The following is an 18,328-nucleotide window of genomic DNA, read 5'->3' on the forward strand; positions in this document are numbered from 1 at the left end:
TGAAGCCCACAAACAGCTAGAAAATACAAAAATGCAGCCAAAAGAATTTCCTGCTATGTCAGTGGTGAACAACAGAAAAAGATAGACTTTTGTGAGCACATCTACCTTTGCTACAGGCTACTTTTTGTGTTTTGTTTGGCTGTTTTGCTAGCATGAATCTTGCTAGCATTGCAGTACACTTGTTTTTGCGGTTATCCCACATAAAACTCAGCCTAAATCACATTTATATCCACTCAGCAGGCTTCCTTATAGCCGTGCAGGCCTCTATGTGCTTCCACAGCCCCCAAGTTGGGCCTTTTAGAAAAACTGAGGAAACAAAGGTCACAAAGGTCGCCTTGGGGATGTCAAGACAAATTTTTACATTCGTTAAAATGACGAATGAATGAATGAAATAGTGTAGAATAGTGGCGTTTTGATGTTTTTAAACTGCGTTTTCCTCATATCAGCGAGGTTACGTATTGCAGCCTGGAATGAAAACAGAGCAGTTCAGTAACAGTGAGCCCATTGAGCTTCATCCACATCCTGTTTGTGAGGTTCCCATGAAGGAAAGGTCACTGTCATGTTTGGCACGGTTCCAGTACAACCACACTCTCTCCAGCCCTCTGAAAGAATGAGATGACTTCACAGGACACGTCTGGATTCGGGGCATGCAGCTGCTAAAAACTGCATCATTATTAGGAGTTTTTCGGCATCAGTTCTGCTTTACTGACCGACTGTTCGCTGCAAAAAAAACGGGCGTCGACTCACGAGCTGCAGCGTCTTATCCAGCCAGTAATATGATAATGACAGTCATGATGAGGCACATGATGCAATGGCACATTTCAAAGCAGTTGTTGAGTTGAAAACAGACCGACAGCGGCTTGGAGCGAGGCCAGCCGCTCAACCAGAACAGTCTGCTGCACACGGATCGAACATCACCGCCGGATCCATCTGCATTAGTTCCATCAGCGCTGTCGCCACACCTTTCACGTGTGATGCATTTCCCAAACTTGCTGCAGTCAGCTAAAGCGTGCGAGACCGCGTGCACTGGAAAAGAAAAGTGTAACTACACGACTGTAAGAAGAGGTCGTTTCAGAGGCAGATATCAGAAAACTGCGGCTGACTGTGACCTTTTTGTATTTATCCACATCACCTGAACAAATCCGCAGCTCGAGGCACCAAACATCAGACAGGATCTCTGCTTGTTTTACACCACGCTTGGCTTAGTGGGAACTTCTGCATGTGGAAAAAGGTTGTTTTAGGCCTTTTTGTGGCTCCAGAGGGAGCTGATGAATGTAGTCAAGTGATGTCATGTTAGTCAGAAATGCACCAAAAGTCTACAAGTTGGAAAAAGAATAACCAAAGAAGTGAAGTTTGACCTGTACAGCTTCATCTCTGATTGAGGTTAATGGCTGGAAGTGTCATTAATTGCCACGAATATAACAAACTTAGATGTCCAGCAAAAATATTGGTGGTTGCACTGCATTCTGGGTAATGTAGTTGGCATGTAAAAAGGCCTACTAGGATAGATAGATAGATAGATAGATAGATAGATAGATAGATAGATAGATAGATAGATAGATAGATAGATACTTTATTCATCCAGTAGCTCACACACTAGCTTCATTTAAATAAAAAATAATGTGGAAAAGAACATAATCATGCTGGTAGAAGAAATAAGGTGCAGAATCGTCCTATTTCACAATAATAAAGAGGATTAAAAAGTCTAAATACAGTATCGCAACTCAAATAAGAATGATAATATGTCTGACAATGTTATATACGTGCAAAAAAAGTCAGTGCACTGTTCCTTTAAGATTGGAAAATAGTGAATATTAGCAATAAAAACCACCCAGAGTCCAATGTCACAACTTGACTTTGCTTCTTTTTGTCGGATTGACAATCCAAAGCTGAAACATATGTAATATACAATGACATAAAACAGAGAAAAATAGGAAATCCTTCCATTTTCAAAGCTGGAACCCAAGAATTTTAGACAATTTTGTTTGATAAATAACAATTAGTTGATTCTCTAAGTTAAGAAATGAAAAATGTTGCACCTAAAGTGGACAAAGCAAACAGTTTCCATCCTAATCCACCTGCTCCAGGATGAGGTTTTTCTACAGCTATGGTGCAGAACGCTCTGAATACTGCATTAGAGCTCAAAAATGAGAGAAACTGTGGAGGCATGAGGTGACATTTGGAGGAGCTGAGTTGTGTCTGTGCAGGGCGGAGCCTGCAGCAGAGCAGCAGTTGTGCTGGAGGCCAGAGCTGCTGGCCGACCGGCAGCTCAGTGGCAGTGGCTTGAAAACAGAGCGGCCTTTGTTAGCCGGGGGATGCTGGGAGTCCTTGTGACCAGAGCTGCCACTCCCTTTTTGGAGAGAGGGCCCCCGGGGTGACTCGAGGGAGGGAGGACGGGGGTGAGCGGAGGTGGCAGACTTCCCCCTCCAACCTCCTCCTGCACAAAAACAAGTGGCACTAGCAGCAGGCATGGATGATTGATTACACGGCCGTGCGCTCTGATTGGTCTCCTCTCGTGTCTGGTGGGTCTGGAGGCGGGCTGCTGACTTTATTGTCCCACCGCTGAATGCTTCCCCCCTGGTTTTGTTGTTCAAGCTGAGCTGAACCGATCCAGAGAGCAGCAGCAGCCGTGGAAATGTCTGTTTCTGCTGTGACACATTCTGAGCTGCTCCATTTAGAGAATGTGCACTGCAGAACTTTTTCCCTCCCCGCATCTTGATTTCAATATCTTCTATATTTCCGCCATCCCAGCTCTCAGCCCTCTGTCATCGCCTGCTCCCTCCTCCATCCACACTGCGTCCTCGGTGTTTATGCAGAAGAAGAAAGCCAGCATCGGTTGAAAGACGCTGCACGGCCATGTGTTCCTTATCAGAACGAAGCGCCGAAAAGGCCAAGCAGAGGCTGCTGTGTACATTTGGCAGATTCAGAGTATTTATGTTTTGTTGCATGTGCCAATCCACCCCCCCTTTATGTGACATTTCCCGAAACGTCTTTCATCAAATGCCCTTAATCCTCCGTCCCATCGAGCCAAATCGGATACTCGCCCTCATAAGCGTATTTTTATAGGAGTCCATTAAAATCCCCCCAAAAAAGCAAATCCGGCTCCGTGGCAGCTTTTAAATGAGCCGTTCTCGATAGTTAATGTTTTAAATGTGCAGCGACTAATCATCTTTATTGTTTTTTTTTTTCTGCAGAGTGACCGTCTCCTGATCAAAGGAGCCAAGATTGTGAACGATGACCAGTCCTTCTGCGCCGACATCTACATGGAGGACGGAGTCATCAAGTGGGTTTGCTGGGTTTTAATAGAGCTGCTGGTAGTTAGTTAAAAACGGATTACGTTGACGAGCTGACAGAGAAGCATCTGTGTGACCTCGCTGTCATTAGTGCAACACAAACACAAGAAAAGACAAAAATAAACAGTGGAAATGCAGTGTTTTCTCCACCGTGACAGCATATGCAAACAAAAGAAGACGTTGTGCCAGGCGGCATGTTCTGTATTCTGCTACAGAACCATATAGTAGACAAACTATAGAACAGTTAGACAGAAAAGACAACAAAATATGGAGCTGGATACTCAATTTAAGATAGTCTTCCACTGACAGAAAAGTAGATTTCCATTTTCTCTGAGCGTTTTTAAGGACTTTCTGTCCAGACTGATCTACTAATTGGACCCTGAGTGAAGTTTTATTTTTCCGTCTGCAAGAATCAACGTTGAATCTTAACAAAATATGAACTTATTTCCAACAAAATACCACAGAAGAAAAAAAATACAAGCCAATAACTGGATGCAAACTGAAGCTTATATAGTTCATCAATGTTACAACACACAACCTGCACATACAGATGAATCTATTACAATATCCCTGTAATACTAAGCCAGCTTGTCATTCTGAGCAGTTCTGCATTTTTAGATTTGTTTATTACATTTTTTTAAAGGTTCCATTCTGCTGCATATTTTCAAGTCCTTACGGCAACTATTCTGTAAATTCATGAACTTAAAATAAAGAAAACCTTAATTAATTATCACTGTAACTAAAGCTGGAGTAGGCAGTAAAATCCTAAACTACCCTGTCAGCATTTTGTAATTCAAGTGGTCTGAGAGGAAACTAGACTTTTTTTTTTTTTTTTTTAACCTTCACTTGATTCTGTTTTCAGATTGATGGTAAATTTTAGCCAATCACAGCCCATGGCAGTCTTTCTTTCAGACGTTTGAATCTCATGTGAGAAAACAATCAAATGTTCACTTTAAATTTGATTATTTTTGCAAGTTTAAAGCACATTCTTGTCTGGTTTGAGGAGGAAAAGAGAAGAAAGTTTAACATTTTTGGTTTATTTTGGTTGCTTTTTACAGATTTCTACCTACTACATCTTTAAAAGTCACAACTTTGGGACACTTAATGTAAAGATGAACTTTTGATGGTTATAATACATAATTGTATGTTTTTAAAATGTAATCAAAAATATACAAAAATACCTCTATATGAAATGGGAGTAATTTGTAGTTATGCTAATGAACCATAAATGTTGTTTTCACACTCTTGAAGCGGAATTTAACAAAAAATGCATCCATATTCCTGCTAATATTCTTTAAAAGAGACCAACGATAATAACAATAGCTGCAAAAAAAAAACCAAAACAATAATTGATGCAGCATGACAAGAGAGCAAAGGAAAAAAAACAACAACTAAAACCTACCAAACTTTAACTGTTAAACATTAAATAACTACATTTAATGGTAAAGAGAGGGGGTTTAAGGTGTGGGACTAAGTTAAAAAAAAAAAAGACAAAAAGGTAGAACCAGTTTAAACAATTGTCCTTTTATTAAATGTAGTCATACCGGTGGTAAAAACATGAATAATGACAGTAGAAGGTGTAATCCATTGATGTTTAAATGCTGTTTACTTTCTGTTCTCAGACAAATTGGGGAGAACCTCATCGTTCCCGGCGGGGTGAAAACCATCGACGCTCACGGTCGCATGCTGATGCCGGGCGGCATCGACGTCCACACGCGCTTCCAGATGCCCGACCGAGGCATGACGTCCGCCGACGACTTCTACCAGGGAACCAAAGCCGCTCTGGCCGGAGGCACCACCATGATCAGTGAGTCATTCATGAGGAAGCTCCGTCGGTCACTGTGGTGGCAGATCTTTCACTCGGTGGCTTTAATTGAAAATTCCTCGATGAGAGCCGGATAGGTGCCAGAAATGTTCATGGTGGAGCCAAAATACGAGGGAGTCCATCTGCTCGGAGCCTCGAGGTGCTAAATACTGGACATACTGAGTCAGAAAGTGAACTAAGTTTGTCTCTGGACACATGAACACTATTTAAAACAGCCTGTTTGTATGTTTGAATTTTAATCTTGTTCTTGTATTTCTAATTTGGAGTTCGAAGTTTCATAGAAATCTCAGTCCACTTTTTATCTGTGTGCAAATCCTGCTTATATTTTGCCATGTAGAGGTGGGTTCTGATCATCAAAGTTGGTAAAGAACTCAGATTAAGTCACCTATCTATTCTCATTTTCTTACCTAATCTAAAACACATCCTACCGTACGCTATTAAATCCTCCCTAGCAGTGGCTAATTATGTTATTTTAAGCTGATACAAGACCGTAAAGATTTAAAAAGGTGTTGTAATGTAAAAAGAAAACACAGCTAAATGAAAACCTCATGTCTAAATGTCACACCGGCCCTCCCTGCGCTGACTCAGCAGCAGCACCGTCCTCTCCCTGGCAGCAAAACAAACTCTCCCCGCGAGCTGTTGTCGCCTCGGGCTGAGCGCTGCCCGACTGACTGCAGACCCACCCAGGGTCAGACGGTCTGTAATGCAACTGGTGCCATTTGAGGCGACCGATGGAGACAGATTTTATACAATTAATTAGATTATACGCCATGTTCCACGTGGACCAGCCTCAAAAAAGGATCTAAATCCTCTGTGAGCATAAAAACAGGGCTCCTCAGTTTGATAAAGAGGCTGTTTTTTGAGATTTCCAGAGTAAATAACTGATTATTTATTTGCAGAAGCAGCTGACAGATGAATCAATGATTTAATTAAATAGCTATTTGCAGTGATGTGAAGCGTGTGTCACAAGACGCTGCTCATGAAAAGTAACATCTTTGCAAACATCTTGAGTCCAAAAGCTGAAGCTCTGTTGTGGAAACTGTGAGCAGATGCTGGTTTGTGTTACGTGGAGACGCATAAGTCACGTATGTGGTCATTTTTAAAGATCAATTTGCTCCACTAAGTGGTCACTGGAGACGCATTTGGTAACATTTGGCTCCCAGGTGTGAGCTAAATCTGTCTCCGAGTCGGCACGACATCGATAGATGGATAACAGATAACATCCAATACGAGGCGGCGGTGTTTGTGTTGCTGTTTAACTTCGTCTCCGTGTGTGTTTTTGTGCGTCCAGTCGACCACGTGGTGGCTGAACCCGGCATCACCCTCATGTCAGCCTTCGAGCAGTGGCGCGAATGGGCCGACAGCAAGTCCTGCTGCGACTACTCGCTGCACATCGACATCACCGAGTGGCACAAGGGCATCCAGGAGGAGATGGAGACGCTGGTGAAGGATCACGGTGAGAAAAACACACATGTTCCACCAGCTCTGCCTGGATCCATACAGGGACATTCATAGAGTATCCCTGTTAAAATAAAGGTCTGAAAACATACATTCCTTTTAAAGAAAAGGATCAAATATTCACAGTTCTAAAGGCAGCTTTGTTCACTTTGTTCTGGCAGTGACAGATGTTTTAAAAAAAAGATTCATATAAACCAACATCAGTCCTGCACATTTATGTTTAATAACACATTTTAAGATCAAAGTTTCCCAAAAAACACATTTAAATTCAAGCACAACATGAGAAGGAATACTGTAAAGTCACATTTTAATCCCTCAAATTAACATATTTAACCAGAACAAAGCTCAGATGTATAAAACATCATTCGCTGCATGTCCCTCTACTGTCCCTGTCAGTAGAGGCTACACATCCCTGAAAACATATATTTAATTAAAGAAAGAATCAAATATTTAAAGCTTCTAAATGCACCTCTGTTCACTTTCTTCTTGCAGTGACAGATCTTTGTTAAAAGATTCATACAGATCAACATCTGTGCTGCACATTTATGTTTGACAACAGATTTTTTTGGGAGTAACGCGTCCTAAAAACATATTTAAATGAAAGTTTGTGAAGGATAACAGTGAAGTCGTACTCGATTCCCCTTCAATGAATGTTTCACCAGCTCTGCCTGGATTCATACGCCGACAGAATAACGAGTCGTATAAAACACCTCGGACCATTTGCTGCACGTCATTTCCTGATTCTCTCTGTCTGCTGTACTTGCCAATAAAGGCAAAACATGTCTGAAAACTTTTTTTTTTAAAAAGAAAGACTGAAACAATCTAAACTTCTTGTTCCTTTTGGTCTGGCAGTGATGAATTTTGGAAAAAGATGAACATAAATATACGCATATGCAAAACACATTTATACTTCTTATATGTATTCATGTGTGTATTTATTGCTGAAGTTATTTTTAGACTCTTACCTTTTTAAATCTTAGCACCTTGTTGTTTTATAAAAGGGTCTATAGTCTTATTTATACCACAATGAGCCACTGCAAGGTCATTATATCTGAATGTCCAGTCATGTTTAACTTAATCTAAGTCTAAAGTCAGTCCTGCACATTTTTGTTTAACTACACATTTTTAGATTTAAACATCATAAAAACACTTTTAAATTAAAGTTTATTTGCACCTTTTTGCATCAAACAGCAGAACAAGAGAGAAAAGAGACAATAAAACCCACCAGCGGCCTCTAGAGGCTGTAATGTTCACTGCACCCCTTAAACCAAAGTCAAGTTACACAATACAGCTGCCTTTGACTGAACTTTAATTTACAGATTTATCTTTAGAAGCGATGAGGAGCTTCTCTGTTGTCTTTATGCTTCAGGGTTTGGTGCAGCAGAAGAGGTTTTGCAGGTTTTTAAAATAACTGCACTTTGCCCAACTTCTGGAAAACATTATATTTTACAGTTTGCTTTTCTCTTGGCACGTTTTCACAGAACTTCACAATCTAGTTGATCCATGACTTCAGTTCTTTCATTCTCGCGTCAAACCTCCCTGTTTTATTGCACTTTGAACGTTTCCATCTTGTGTTCCTCAGGTGTCAACTCCTTCCTGGTCTACCTGGCTTATAAGGATATTTTCCAGCTCACTGACTCTCAGGTGGGTCTTCTTCTTCTTCTTGTCAGTCAAATCTGTCATTCAGTGCTTTTCTGAGAAACAATTAGGAGTTTAGATTTGCGAATCGTGCATCTCACCACGCTGCAGGAGATAAAGTCGTTAAATGAAATCACATCTTTGATATTCGGGTGAAGTTTTGCACATTTCGTCTTGTGCATTCTGCTGCTAAGTAACAGTGCTGCAGCTCCTCCTGCACTAAATCAGATTAAGCTGGGAATTAATCCTTTAACGCGACACTTGCTGCTGCACCAACAACCAATCTGCACCAGCTGCTTCTGGCCTAATCATCGGCGTTACCGTCAAATGTGCCAGAGGACTAATCGCGGTACAACAAAACAAGCGCAAATTATGTATTTATCAGCTTTTTCTGGCAACGCAGTGACATTAAAACAGTAAGTCTGACATTATAATATCCTAAAAAGTCATATCTCAGGCCTAATTTTGGCTCCTGCGGTTGTCCTACAGTGCGAGCTACAGTGTGAGTCTGTTTTTCTTGGCCGGCTTCGACTCACACTGATTGCCTGTTTGTTTCTTTTGGGAGAGCGAGTCTGTAATGAAAGCCACGTCTCCGTGCACCTTCTCGCTCTGACTCACGGTTCGAAATGAATTAATCTCCCACAGAAAGCACTTCTTGAAGCGGATCTGTGATGATCTTTGCACCTGCGTGAGGAATCCTGGCAGCGCGGTGCAGCCAGAGTTTATCATTTTCTGTCAAACTCTGATGGCTCCTTATTGTTGCGTGTTTGGCAGCGTGGAGACGATGACTCACTCAAACACATCGCTTTTCCTTCTGTCTGTAAACTCGCTGCACAAACAATCAGACTGTGGGAGGCTCCCATAGTGTGTGAGAATCAGCGTCCACGGCGCTTTAGACCACACAAGTATGGGGAGTATAAACTATTCTTTGGTCCTGAGTGTGATTAGAGAATCCATTAAGCACTTCTGGAAAGAAGAGTGTATGTTGTTATAGTAGTTAATGAGCCAAATGAAAGAAAATTTAGCAACAATTTTGCTAATTGATCGTGTTTTAAAGTAATTTTTCAAGGAAAAAGCTGAACTTTCTCTGACACCAGCTTCTCGCGTGTGATAATTTGCTGCTTTTTTCTGTTTCGTATGATCCAAAACGAGTATTTTGGGGTTTCTTGCAAAAAGCGAGCAACTTCTCTAAAGACAATAAATGTAAAAACAATAAAATTCAAAATTAAATTGTGATTAAAATCATAGCGAGCACTGTGAGCACAATGAAAAAAGTGTAATCTAAATGACGATGGGTAATAAAATGCATGTTTAACTCTTCTTAATGAATTAGAATTCTGCAAATAATAAATAAAACCTGTAATATTTTGTGACTACAGTGAAGAAATAGCTAATTTCCTCCAGGACAGCATGGCTTTGCAAAGACAAACAATAGCGAACATAAAACTTTGTGCTGAACTCTAGTGTGAACATGCTAATGTGTTCACAGTGACTGTGTGAAGCAGGTATGTGTTCGATTCACTTTTATTTATGTTGCACCAAATCCTACAGTATTAAATGAGAGAGAAGCTCCCCACTGAGTCGCACTTGGCGACGGCTTGAAAGAAACATTTCCTTTAACTAAATGCGTCCAGATTTATAACCTTACTTCTTGGTTGAATTGCTCTGGAAGTATTCATTTCAGTGAGGTGAAGGCGAATCTAATGAAACTGCACGACTTGACCTTCCTAACAAAGCTGCTCGTGTTCGTGATAGAAAATAATCTTCATTTATATCAGATTTATTCTGCTGCCCCACACCCATTAGTCTTGTTTGACTCCCTCGTGAACCCGTCGCTGTGTAGAAATGTTAATAATCAAGATCTGTAAACATCGATGCAATGCAATCATTACATATGTATTTTCCAGAGCTTTGTAATTATGCATGTTACGTATTTGTATATATCAAAAATAATAATGATATAAACACAAATCAAACTTCTTCAGTGTTATATCTTTCTTATTTTTCCTTCCCCTATTTTTCACACACAGTTAAATATGTCCCAAAGCCCCCATTGCTACATAACGTATGCCTGCTCTACTGCATATCAAAATGAACTTCTTGTTTCTGCGCCAAAAACCAATCTGTTTTTGAAATTATTCCTGCATTGTCTCCAACTTAAAGCTGGCGTTACATCCAACTTTGTATAAAAAATAAACACAACGTAATGGCTTTTCTGTGTAAAGTTTTGGTGAAAAGACAAACACAGGTCACCGTTGTACATTAAGGCGGTGGTGGTCCAAGACTCTGGGGGGCCTCAAAGCAAATTGGCCACTGGGGAACCCCTGTTTGGGAGTTGGGTGAGTCAGGGGGCAAACGTTTGTTCACCACCTCTGCAAATGTAGAGAGACATTTTTCCCAATTTCTAAGTTAGATTGTTGTGATTTTGTCACATTTCCTCGCATTGTTATGAGAAAATATCTCAATTGCTGCCATTTTGTGGGGAGATATGTACAAAAACGCAACAGTTTCACAATAAGAAATGCTTTTTTCTGGGATATAAATGTTAATATAAAAAAAATCTGCAAGTATTGTCAGGAAATAATGAATAATCTGGAATGCCTTGACTCTTGTAAGAAAAAAAACAAGACATAACATGCATAGCCAGTCTTTACATTGACCAAAATAAGAGCCTAAATATAAATGTAGTCAATTTAATCTATAAAGTTTCATAGTTATACGCTTATGTACAGTATTTATTAACATGTCACTGCCTCACAAGCTCCGGTTCTGTGTACTCCAGTAGCCAAGCAACGGCATTTAGTTGCCAGATTCATGATTGTGTTTTTGTGCATTGACAATAAAGAAAGTCTAAGTCTAAATGGCCTGGGGCTTATGAAATATAGAAGAAGAAAACCTCCAGCAGAACCCAGGTTCTTCCACTTGGTTCCATGTGATAGCATGCTAGCATTTGGTAATTAGCACTAAACATAAAGTACAACTAAAGGTTACTGGAGTATCATTGTTTTTCGAATTTTAATCTGATGGTATATTTTGGGTCATTTCACTCAAATCTACAAATTCAAGCACAGTTGATTCGGATTCATCTTCTGGGGGATCATGAATGGCTGCAGAAAATCTCATAGACATATCACATTGTGTCTTTTCTACTTTTTTAGATCCAGGACAGTTTTAGCGCTAAAGATGTTCATAGAAAGATGAAAGAAAAATGACTTCCCTCAAGAAATGCATCATACATGCTGTCTCAAAAATCTGCCAAATCCCAAAGCCTGATGTCTGTCTGCAGTCTCAGCTAAATTTAAGCTTTTCTTTACCTTAAATAGTCAAGGATGCATTCAGACAGCTGAATATGAGCACAGGTTTTTATGCACAACATGCCAGAAATCGAAGAAAAAGAGGTGTTATGCTTGTTTTCCCCCACACCACACCACAGCTGAGTCATCAGACATAAACACTAGAATTTAAATCCTAACAGCGTCTTCCCCTCTGCTGCAGGTATACGAGGTCTTCAGTGTGATCCGCGACCTCGGAGCCATCGCCCAGGTTCACGCCGAGAACGGGGACATCGTAGCCGAGGTACGCCGCGACTTCCTGCCACATTTTGCACTTTAAAAAAATGGCATTAAATGGAATATAAAGCTCTGAGCGTGTCAAGGTGCTGCTCAACGCCCGAGGCTGTGACTCATCACTTTCTCCACAGCCTTGATAAAAATGTTCGGGGGTTCTTTAACGACCAACAGATGAGGAGGAATACTCGCAGAGGCCTTGGCCAACGCTTCGCTCTCGCCTCATGAGAAACACCTGCACATGATTTAACTGTTTTCCCACGGTGGTGTGTGTTTTTTAGGAGCAGCGTCGCATCCTGGAGCAGGGAATCACCGGACCCGAGGGACACGTGCTGAGCCGCCCTGAGGAGGTGAGGCCGGAAACACGCCACTGTGGATGCAAATCTGAACATTAGGTGAAACGTTGCCTTAACGTCGGGGCGAAATCAGCTCGTTTCCAAGCTGTGTTTTGCACAAGTCGCCGCTCTGACCTTGAAATTGCTCGACAGCTTTACATTTACACTCTGGCTGCTGGCAAATAACGTCCTCTTAACACTCGGCCCCCTGCTTGATTTATGTTAACGCTCCTGCATTGACTCATTATAGATAAGAGCTCATCCTTCCTACATGAATCAGTGTTGTTACACAAGAATAAGAGAGTGAGGACAGCTGTGTTAAATAGCTTAAAAAGAGTTGTTTTTCTACTTGAATTGTTCCTTCTTCTAATTATTATCCAATTCCTAAGGGAAGGTAAAATAGCGATTTATCACAGCCCGAGGGGGGAAAGACAGAAAGAACGCAGCCGTGGCGAAAGCTCTCCCGGCTCACGCTAATCCGATCTTGATTGTAATCCGTGGTGTTATTTTTAATGATTTCTTTGAAAAGTTATGAACACCCTCGGGCGAAAGAGACAGAAAAAAAAATGTCAAAAAAGCAATACGATCCAAAAGGAATTATAAAAGAGTTGGAGAATCACCGTGATCCTTCTTCTTGGAACATTCTGTCATTTCAACAAGTCTCCTCATAAGTGTTTTACCTTTTTTTTTTTGTTGCTATGATGGAAAACAGAATTTCAGTTAATAAATAAAAACAGAAACACACTTAAATGAGAAGTCGAATGTTTTATATAATAGTCTTTTTCTTGCCAAGAGTTACTGAGAGCATCGATGCAGCTGATATCTGTCAGTTAAATATGCAGCTACGGCGATTAGCAGGTAGCGTTAGCTTATCTTATAGAATGGAAACAGAGAGAAACAGCTAGCTTAGCATTGTTCAAAGGTAAAACTTACTGATATGATATTAATCTGACATTTATTGATATGTTAGACTGTGTTTGGTTAAACTGTACAGAAAATTAAGGGCAAAAGTGACACAGTTAAGCTCGCTACTAGCTGCCTCCAGTCTGTGTGCTAAGCTAATTGTGCTATTTAGCATATAAACATGAGATTGGTGTCAATCTTCTCCTCTAATTCTAATGTACAAAAAACAAATTGACTCAAATGTTAAAGAAAAACTCCCTTTGGTGAGGAAATTTCCTTTATTTAACTCTGCTTTTTGCAATTTTCACTCCTGTCACATTATTCACTCATAATTAACTCATTCTTTGCTGCAATATAAAACTCTGCACCTCTTTGGAAACAATGCAAGCACAGTGGCTCCATAAAGATATTTGACTTAAACTTTAATAACACACTACTCCCACCGCTCTGCACCACAAACCTAAAAACATGTTTCACCATGCTGAATGTGTCTTCCAACAACTCGCTCGTCTGCATGCTATTTTTGAGCCATGCTGCATTCATTTTATCAATAAAGTCTGCTTTATTTCTCTCTGATTTGTTTAATTTCATGTTGGTCAAAGTCAGTCATGGCTTTTCAGTTGTGCCAAGGAGCCCAGAACTGAGCTGTTGATTTTAGATTTGCTTTTAACTAACACTAGAATAAAGTGATTTTGATGAAATGTCACAATTTTAAGCTTAGATTTGTTTTTGTTTTTTCTGACGTAACTGTACATTATACATGACTGATTCAAGGACTGTTGGAAAGTTGAGTTTTTTTTTTTTCTGTTTTTAAAATTTATCTTTCTTAGTCACCAGTTTCTTTTGGGGTTCAGAGGGTTAAATTGTTATGTATTGTTTATTTCTCTAAATTAAATCCTCTTTATGCTTTTAATTGCTTTTTTTTTTTTTATTACAGTTGGCTTGATTTTATTTGTCTGCAGTTTCTATAATTCACAGCAAAGTCTGAGAGACCATTAGCTTCTATGCTAATGTGCTAAGAACAGTGGAGATAATACGGTCAGACAGGAGAGTGATGGAAATGGAAATAAAGTTGGTCTTCTCAGTGAGGATGGAAGAAGAAAAATGCTGTTTTTCCTCCACTTTTATCTGCTCCATGTCTCAAAGAAGTCTGGTTTGTGCTCCAGGTGGAGGCGGAGGCCGTAAACCGCTCGGTGACCGTGGCCAACCAGACCAACTGTCCTCTGTACGTCACCAAGGTGATGAGCAAGAGCGCTGCCGATGTCATCGCTCAGGCCAGGAAGAAAGGTGAGGAGCTAGAACCGAGTATCTCTGTTGTTGTGATAATAAACCTCCCATCAGGTTTATTCTCACGGTAGATTTTTGACAGAAAACAGTCGCATCATGCATGCAGCTAAACCTCCTATAATGATGCTATAATGGTTCCTCACTCTCAGGCACTGTGGTCTACGGAGAACCAATCACCGCGAGCCTGGGAACAGACGGTTCACACTACTGGAGCAAGAACTGGGCCAAAGCAGCCGCCTACGTCACCTCCCCTCCCCTGAGCCCCGACCCCACCACACCAGACTATCTCAACTCCCTGCTGTCCTGGTGAGGCCTCGATCTCGACGTTCAGACTGCAGAATGCTTCGTGTTCTGTCTTTATTTCTTTAACTTTCTTTAACTTTCTGTGCAGTGGCGACCTGCAGGTGACAGGAAGTGCACATTGTCCCTTCAACACCGCGCAGCGCGCCGTCGGCAAGGACGACTTCAGCTTGATCCCCGAAGGCGTCAACGGCACCGAGGAGAGGATGTCCATCATCTGGGACAAGTGTGTGGTAGGTCCATTTGTTCTCTGTCTACTTCTGATAACAGACACATCCATATAGTCTTATTTATGCAATATTTTTATATTAACCAAAAAGCCAGTTAGCATCCTTTTTTTGGAATTTACACCTATTTTGCTTGCGAAAAGAAAAACTGTAAGACTTGATTAGAAAGGTGACATCCTCTAGTGTCTAAAAAAGTGCTTGTTTATTGTTTGTCGTGTGAATAAAAGTAGCTTCAGTGAGTCACCAGCAACCTGGTGGCTGTAAAGAATCTTTAATGTAGAAGGTTTAGTTTTTATTTGTTGTTCGAGGCCAGATTGCTAATTTGCAAAACCCATTAAATTAAGAAAAAGACATTTGTTGCAAAAATGTGAACCACGGCCATAGAGAGCGGACACAGGAGATGCTGAGCAGAACATTGATCGCTGCAATATGAACACGTGCAATAAACACATTGCTAAAGACAGCTTGAAATGCAATGAAGTGATTTTTTATTCGCTCATGTCGTGCATTTACACTCAACATGCTGAGTGGATTAAACGCCAGCTAGCAGTTAAGGAAAATACCAAAAGATGTGGAAAAGATGTGGAAATAAATAATTGAAAGGGAGCAACAGGGGAAATTAAACTTTAATTTCTCAAAGCTGTACTGTGTAATTTAAATTAATGTTCTGCTTAATTGGTTGGGTGCACAGTTCTTTCAATTACAAATGATTTTTAAAGTTTCTTTATTTAATGTGTCTATTAAAACAGAAAGACACATAAACTGTATGACTAATACACTTCAGTATAGATTAGTTCTTTCAATTGCAAGTCATAATATCGTCATCTTATTGAGCAATGCTGTCACATGTCATAGATTTGCCTCATATTGTGCAGGTTTGCACAAAAAAACAGACAAGAAAAGTGGAAAAATTGAGCTACATGACACACAAGCAAAAGTCACGTAACGGTAAAACACGTCTGTGCAAGAACGACTGAATAAACACGCAAAAAATAAAGAACGGTTGCAATGTGACTCACTCTCTGCTCTGATTTAATTTCAGGTGACGGGTAAAATGGACGAAAACCAGTTTGTGGCGGTGACCAGCACCAACGCCGCCAAGATCTTCAACCTGTACCCCAGGAAGGGCCGCATCGCCGTGGGCTCGGACGCCGATCTGGTGCTCTGGGACCCGGACCTGACGAAGATCATCTCCGCCAAGAGCCACAACTCGGTACAATGTTCACTCAACTAATATACAACACATGATACGATTAAGGCTTCCTGCTGTTTAGTGGCATTTAAGGCCACTCGGTCACAGACAACACAGACAAGTATGTAGACAGAGTGCAAATAATGAATCCATCCTGAAACACAAAACAGTCTGCTAATTAATTAGTAATTCTAACTCATTAATCTTCATTAAAGATTATGTTCAGCTGATTGATGCAAGCAGGACAGTATGTTTGGAGCATTAACAAGGCTCTACACATGTGGTCGGTGAGGTTTTCTGTCCTTGTGGCTGTTTTCTACTGGAGAAACCAACTAAGACATCTGTCTAAAGCACACTTATTACTGTTCCTCTGGGTTATTCTTATAGATTCATCTGACATGAGTTTCGGCATCTAATTTGTCTGCAGCTTTGAGAAAACCCATAAAAATTATGCATCAAAACATGCTCAATCAGGAATGGTGTGCTTTGTCTTTAGGTAGCGATTTGTCAAGTCGTTTTTACGAATTTCCGAAAAAACTGCATTAAAAATCCCCATTGAAATGAATGAAAAGTCGGCCGGACAACTGCCTAAACCCAGCCATCTTTGGAACCCTGTTGCTCTGGCATATTTTACAGTAAAAGCTTTATTCAAAGTTTAAATGGGTCACAGCACTTTGAATATTAATTGACCAAATCTGTGTTTTGATATCTTTTATGGTTTTTATGCAGTTGCAGTTTAAGTTTGAGGAATTTTTGTTTAATTGAGTGGATGAATTTAAAAAGAAAAAAAAAAGTGCAGTTAACTTTGTGCCCTTCTCACAATTTTGACTCTACATGAACAGTTCATACATACAAATGTAGGCATTTCTGTCCTCTTTCACCCAGTGTGACTCTCATTGCTGTGGGACTTAAAGTTTTTGCATAAATCACCTCAGAGCACAGAGTGTGCCGACCAAACCTCTCACTGACTCCCATTATGTCTCTGAGCTCCAAAATTTTGTGTGAAACGGAGGCTCTCTTTAACCTGCCATCAAATCTGTAGAATACACAGCATGTGCATGAAAATACTAAATCCTATTCAAAACAAGATTGTGCTTCACACGGTGAAAGAATTTTTTTGATACGATTTAAAGTTTTTCAGCTGTGAGCGTTTGTTTGAGGGTCTGCTTCTTAGTCTTCTCCCCTCTCCTGACTCTTCCACTGAAAAAGGCGGGAATCACCACAGCAACAAGTGAGTGGACTAAAAAAAAGGCTCCAAATATGGCCGCCTGCACCAGCAATGCATAATGGTTTGGTGTGCTTTTCTGGCAAAAGCTACATTGGCGCACACTCAAAATTTCTTCAGAAATGTTCCAGTTTTATCTCTGTTTCTTCCCCGGTTGCGTCATGCGGCCTTAAATTACCGTGCAGTCCTTTGGGTCCTCGGTGAAACATGAGCAGCACACATCTTGTTAACGCCTTAACGGATAATTTGACATTTTGGGAAATGCACTTAGAAGAGCAAAGTGCTCTTCTCCAAGCGGTAAAATGTGGAGGCAATTTCCCGACCTTAGCCTGCAGATGAGAAGTGTCCCTATGAAGCAGTATGTCGTGGCGTCCAATCTGATCTACTAAAACTAATCTCACAGCTTGTTGCAGAGGTTATTTTTGTACGTCCAGTGTACAGTCGGCCACCTTATAGCCTCTCAATCGCTCAAAGTATCGCTGTTTTGTTCCTTTCTGAAGGAAAGAATCGAGAATAATTCAGTGTATGTAGCCGGTGACAGATGGAGAAACTGGTCCACTTTTCTGCTGTTTGGGATGGTTTTATGGCCGTCTGACTGCTGAACAGGGTGTGGGCCTCACACAGCGTCGAGGGAGTGATGTCATCCTCCAAGATCTGCCAGGGAACTGGAACACATCGGTTCTGATTGTTAGCAGGCCGATCGCAGTGCGCCTGCATCTGCCGGAGAGAGACCGTCGCCGTTCTTGGAATCCGCTCGCTCGATCTCGTCATGTTCTTTGGTTTTTTATTCCGCTTGGTCAGAAAATGACGGAGCGACGTTCATGGGAGAAACTGCTCATTATGAGTGTGTGTGTGTGTGTGTGTGTGTGTTGTACTACTGGTGATCTCATTTCCAGCTCTTGCCAGATTGCCATGACCTCAGCCTCAGCTCCGGTAGCTTTTAGGAGAAAGCAGTCATAAGGCTTCACACAGCAACCTCCACACCCTCCCAGTCCGCACACAAACAAACCAGCTACTTCAGTTGCCCCCCACTTTAAATGATTAGCTCTGCTTTCTCTATCGGCATTAAACCGAAGGGA

At 40.9% G+C, this 18,328-nt stretch overlaps 1 protein-coding gene across 1 annotated transcript in view; it reads left to right on the forward strand.

The window, feature by feature from the left end:
- LOC103362090 (dihydropyrimidinase-related protein 2) overlaps positions 1–18,328 on the forward strand; it is a 33,059-nt gene that overhangs the window by 7,458 nt on the left and 7,273 nt on the right. Inside the window, exons 2-11 of the mRNA XM_008288354.1 lie at positions 3,195–3,283; positions 4,916–5,100; positions 6,410–6,574; positions 8,159–8,220; positions 11,710–11,790; positions 12,062–12,130; positions 14,185–14,305; positions 14,455–14,611; positions 14,697–14,838; positions 15,875–16,045. Of these exons, the coding sequence (XP_008286576.1) occupies positions 3,195–3,283; positions 4,916–5,100; positions 6,410–6,574; positions 8,159–8,220; positions 11,710–11,790; positions 12,062–12,130; positions 14,185–14,305; positions 14,455–14,611; positions 14,697–14,838; positions 15,875–16,045 (1,242 nt within the window). The remainder of the gene's footprint in view (positions 1–3,194; positions 3,284–4,915; positions 5,101–6,409; positions 6,575–8,158; positions 8,221–11,709; positions 11,791–12,061; positions 12,131–14,184; positions 14,306–14,454; positions 14,612–14,696; positions 14,839–15,874; positions 16,046–18,328) is intronic.

This window comes from Stegastes partitus, unplaced genomic scaffold (assembly GCF_000690725.1).
Source record: "Stegastes partitus isolate 25-593 unplaced genomic scaffold, Stegastes_partitus-1.0.2 Scaffold554, whole genome shotgun sequence".
Taxonomy (NCBI): Eukaryota; Metazoa; Chordata; class Actinopteri; family Pomacentridae; genus Stegastes; species Stegastes partitus.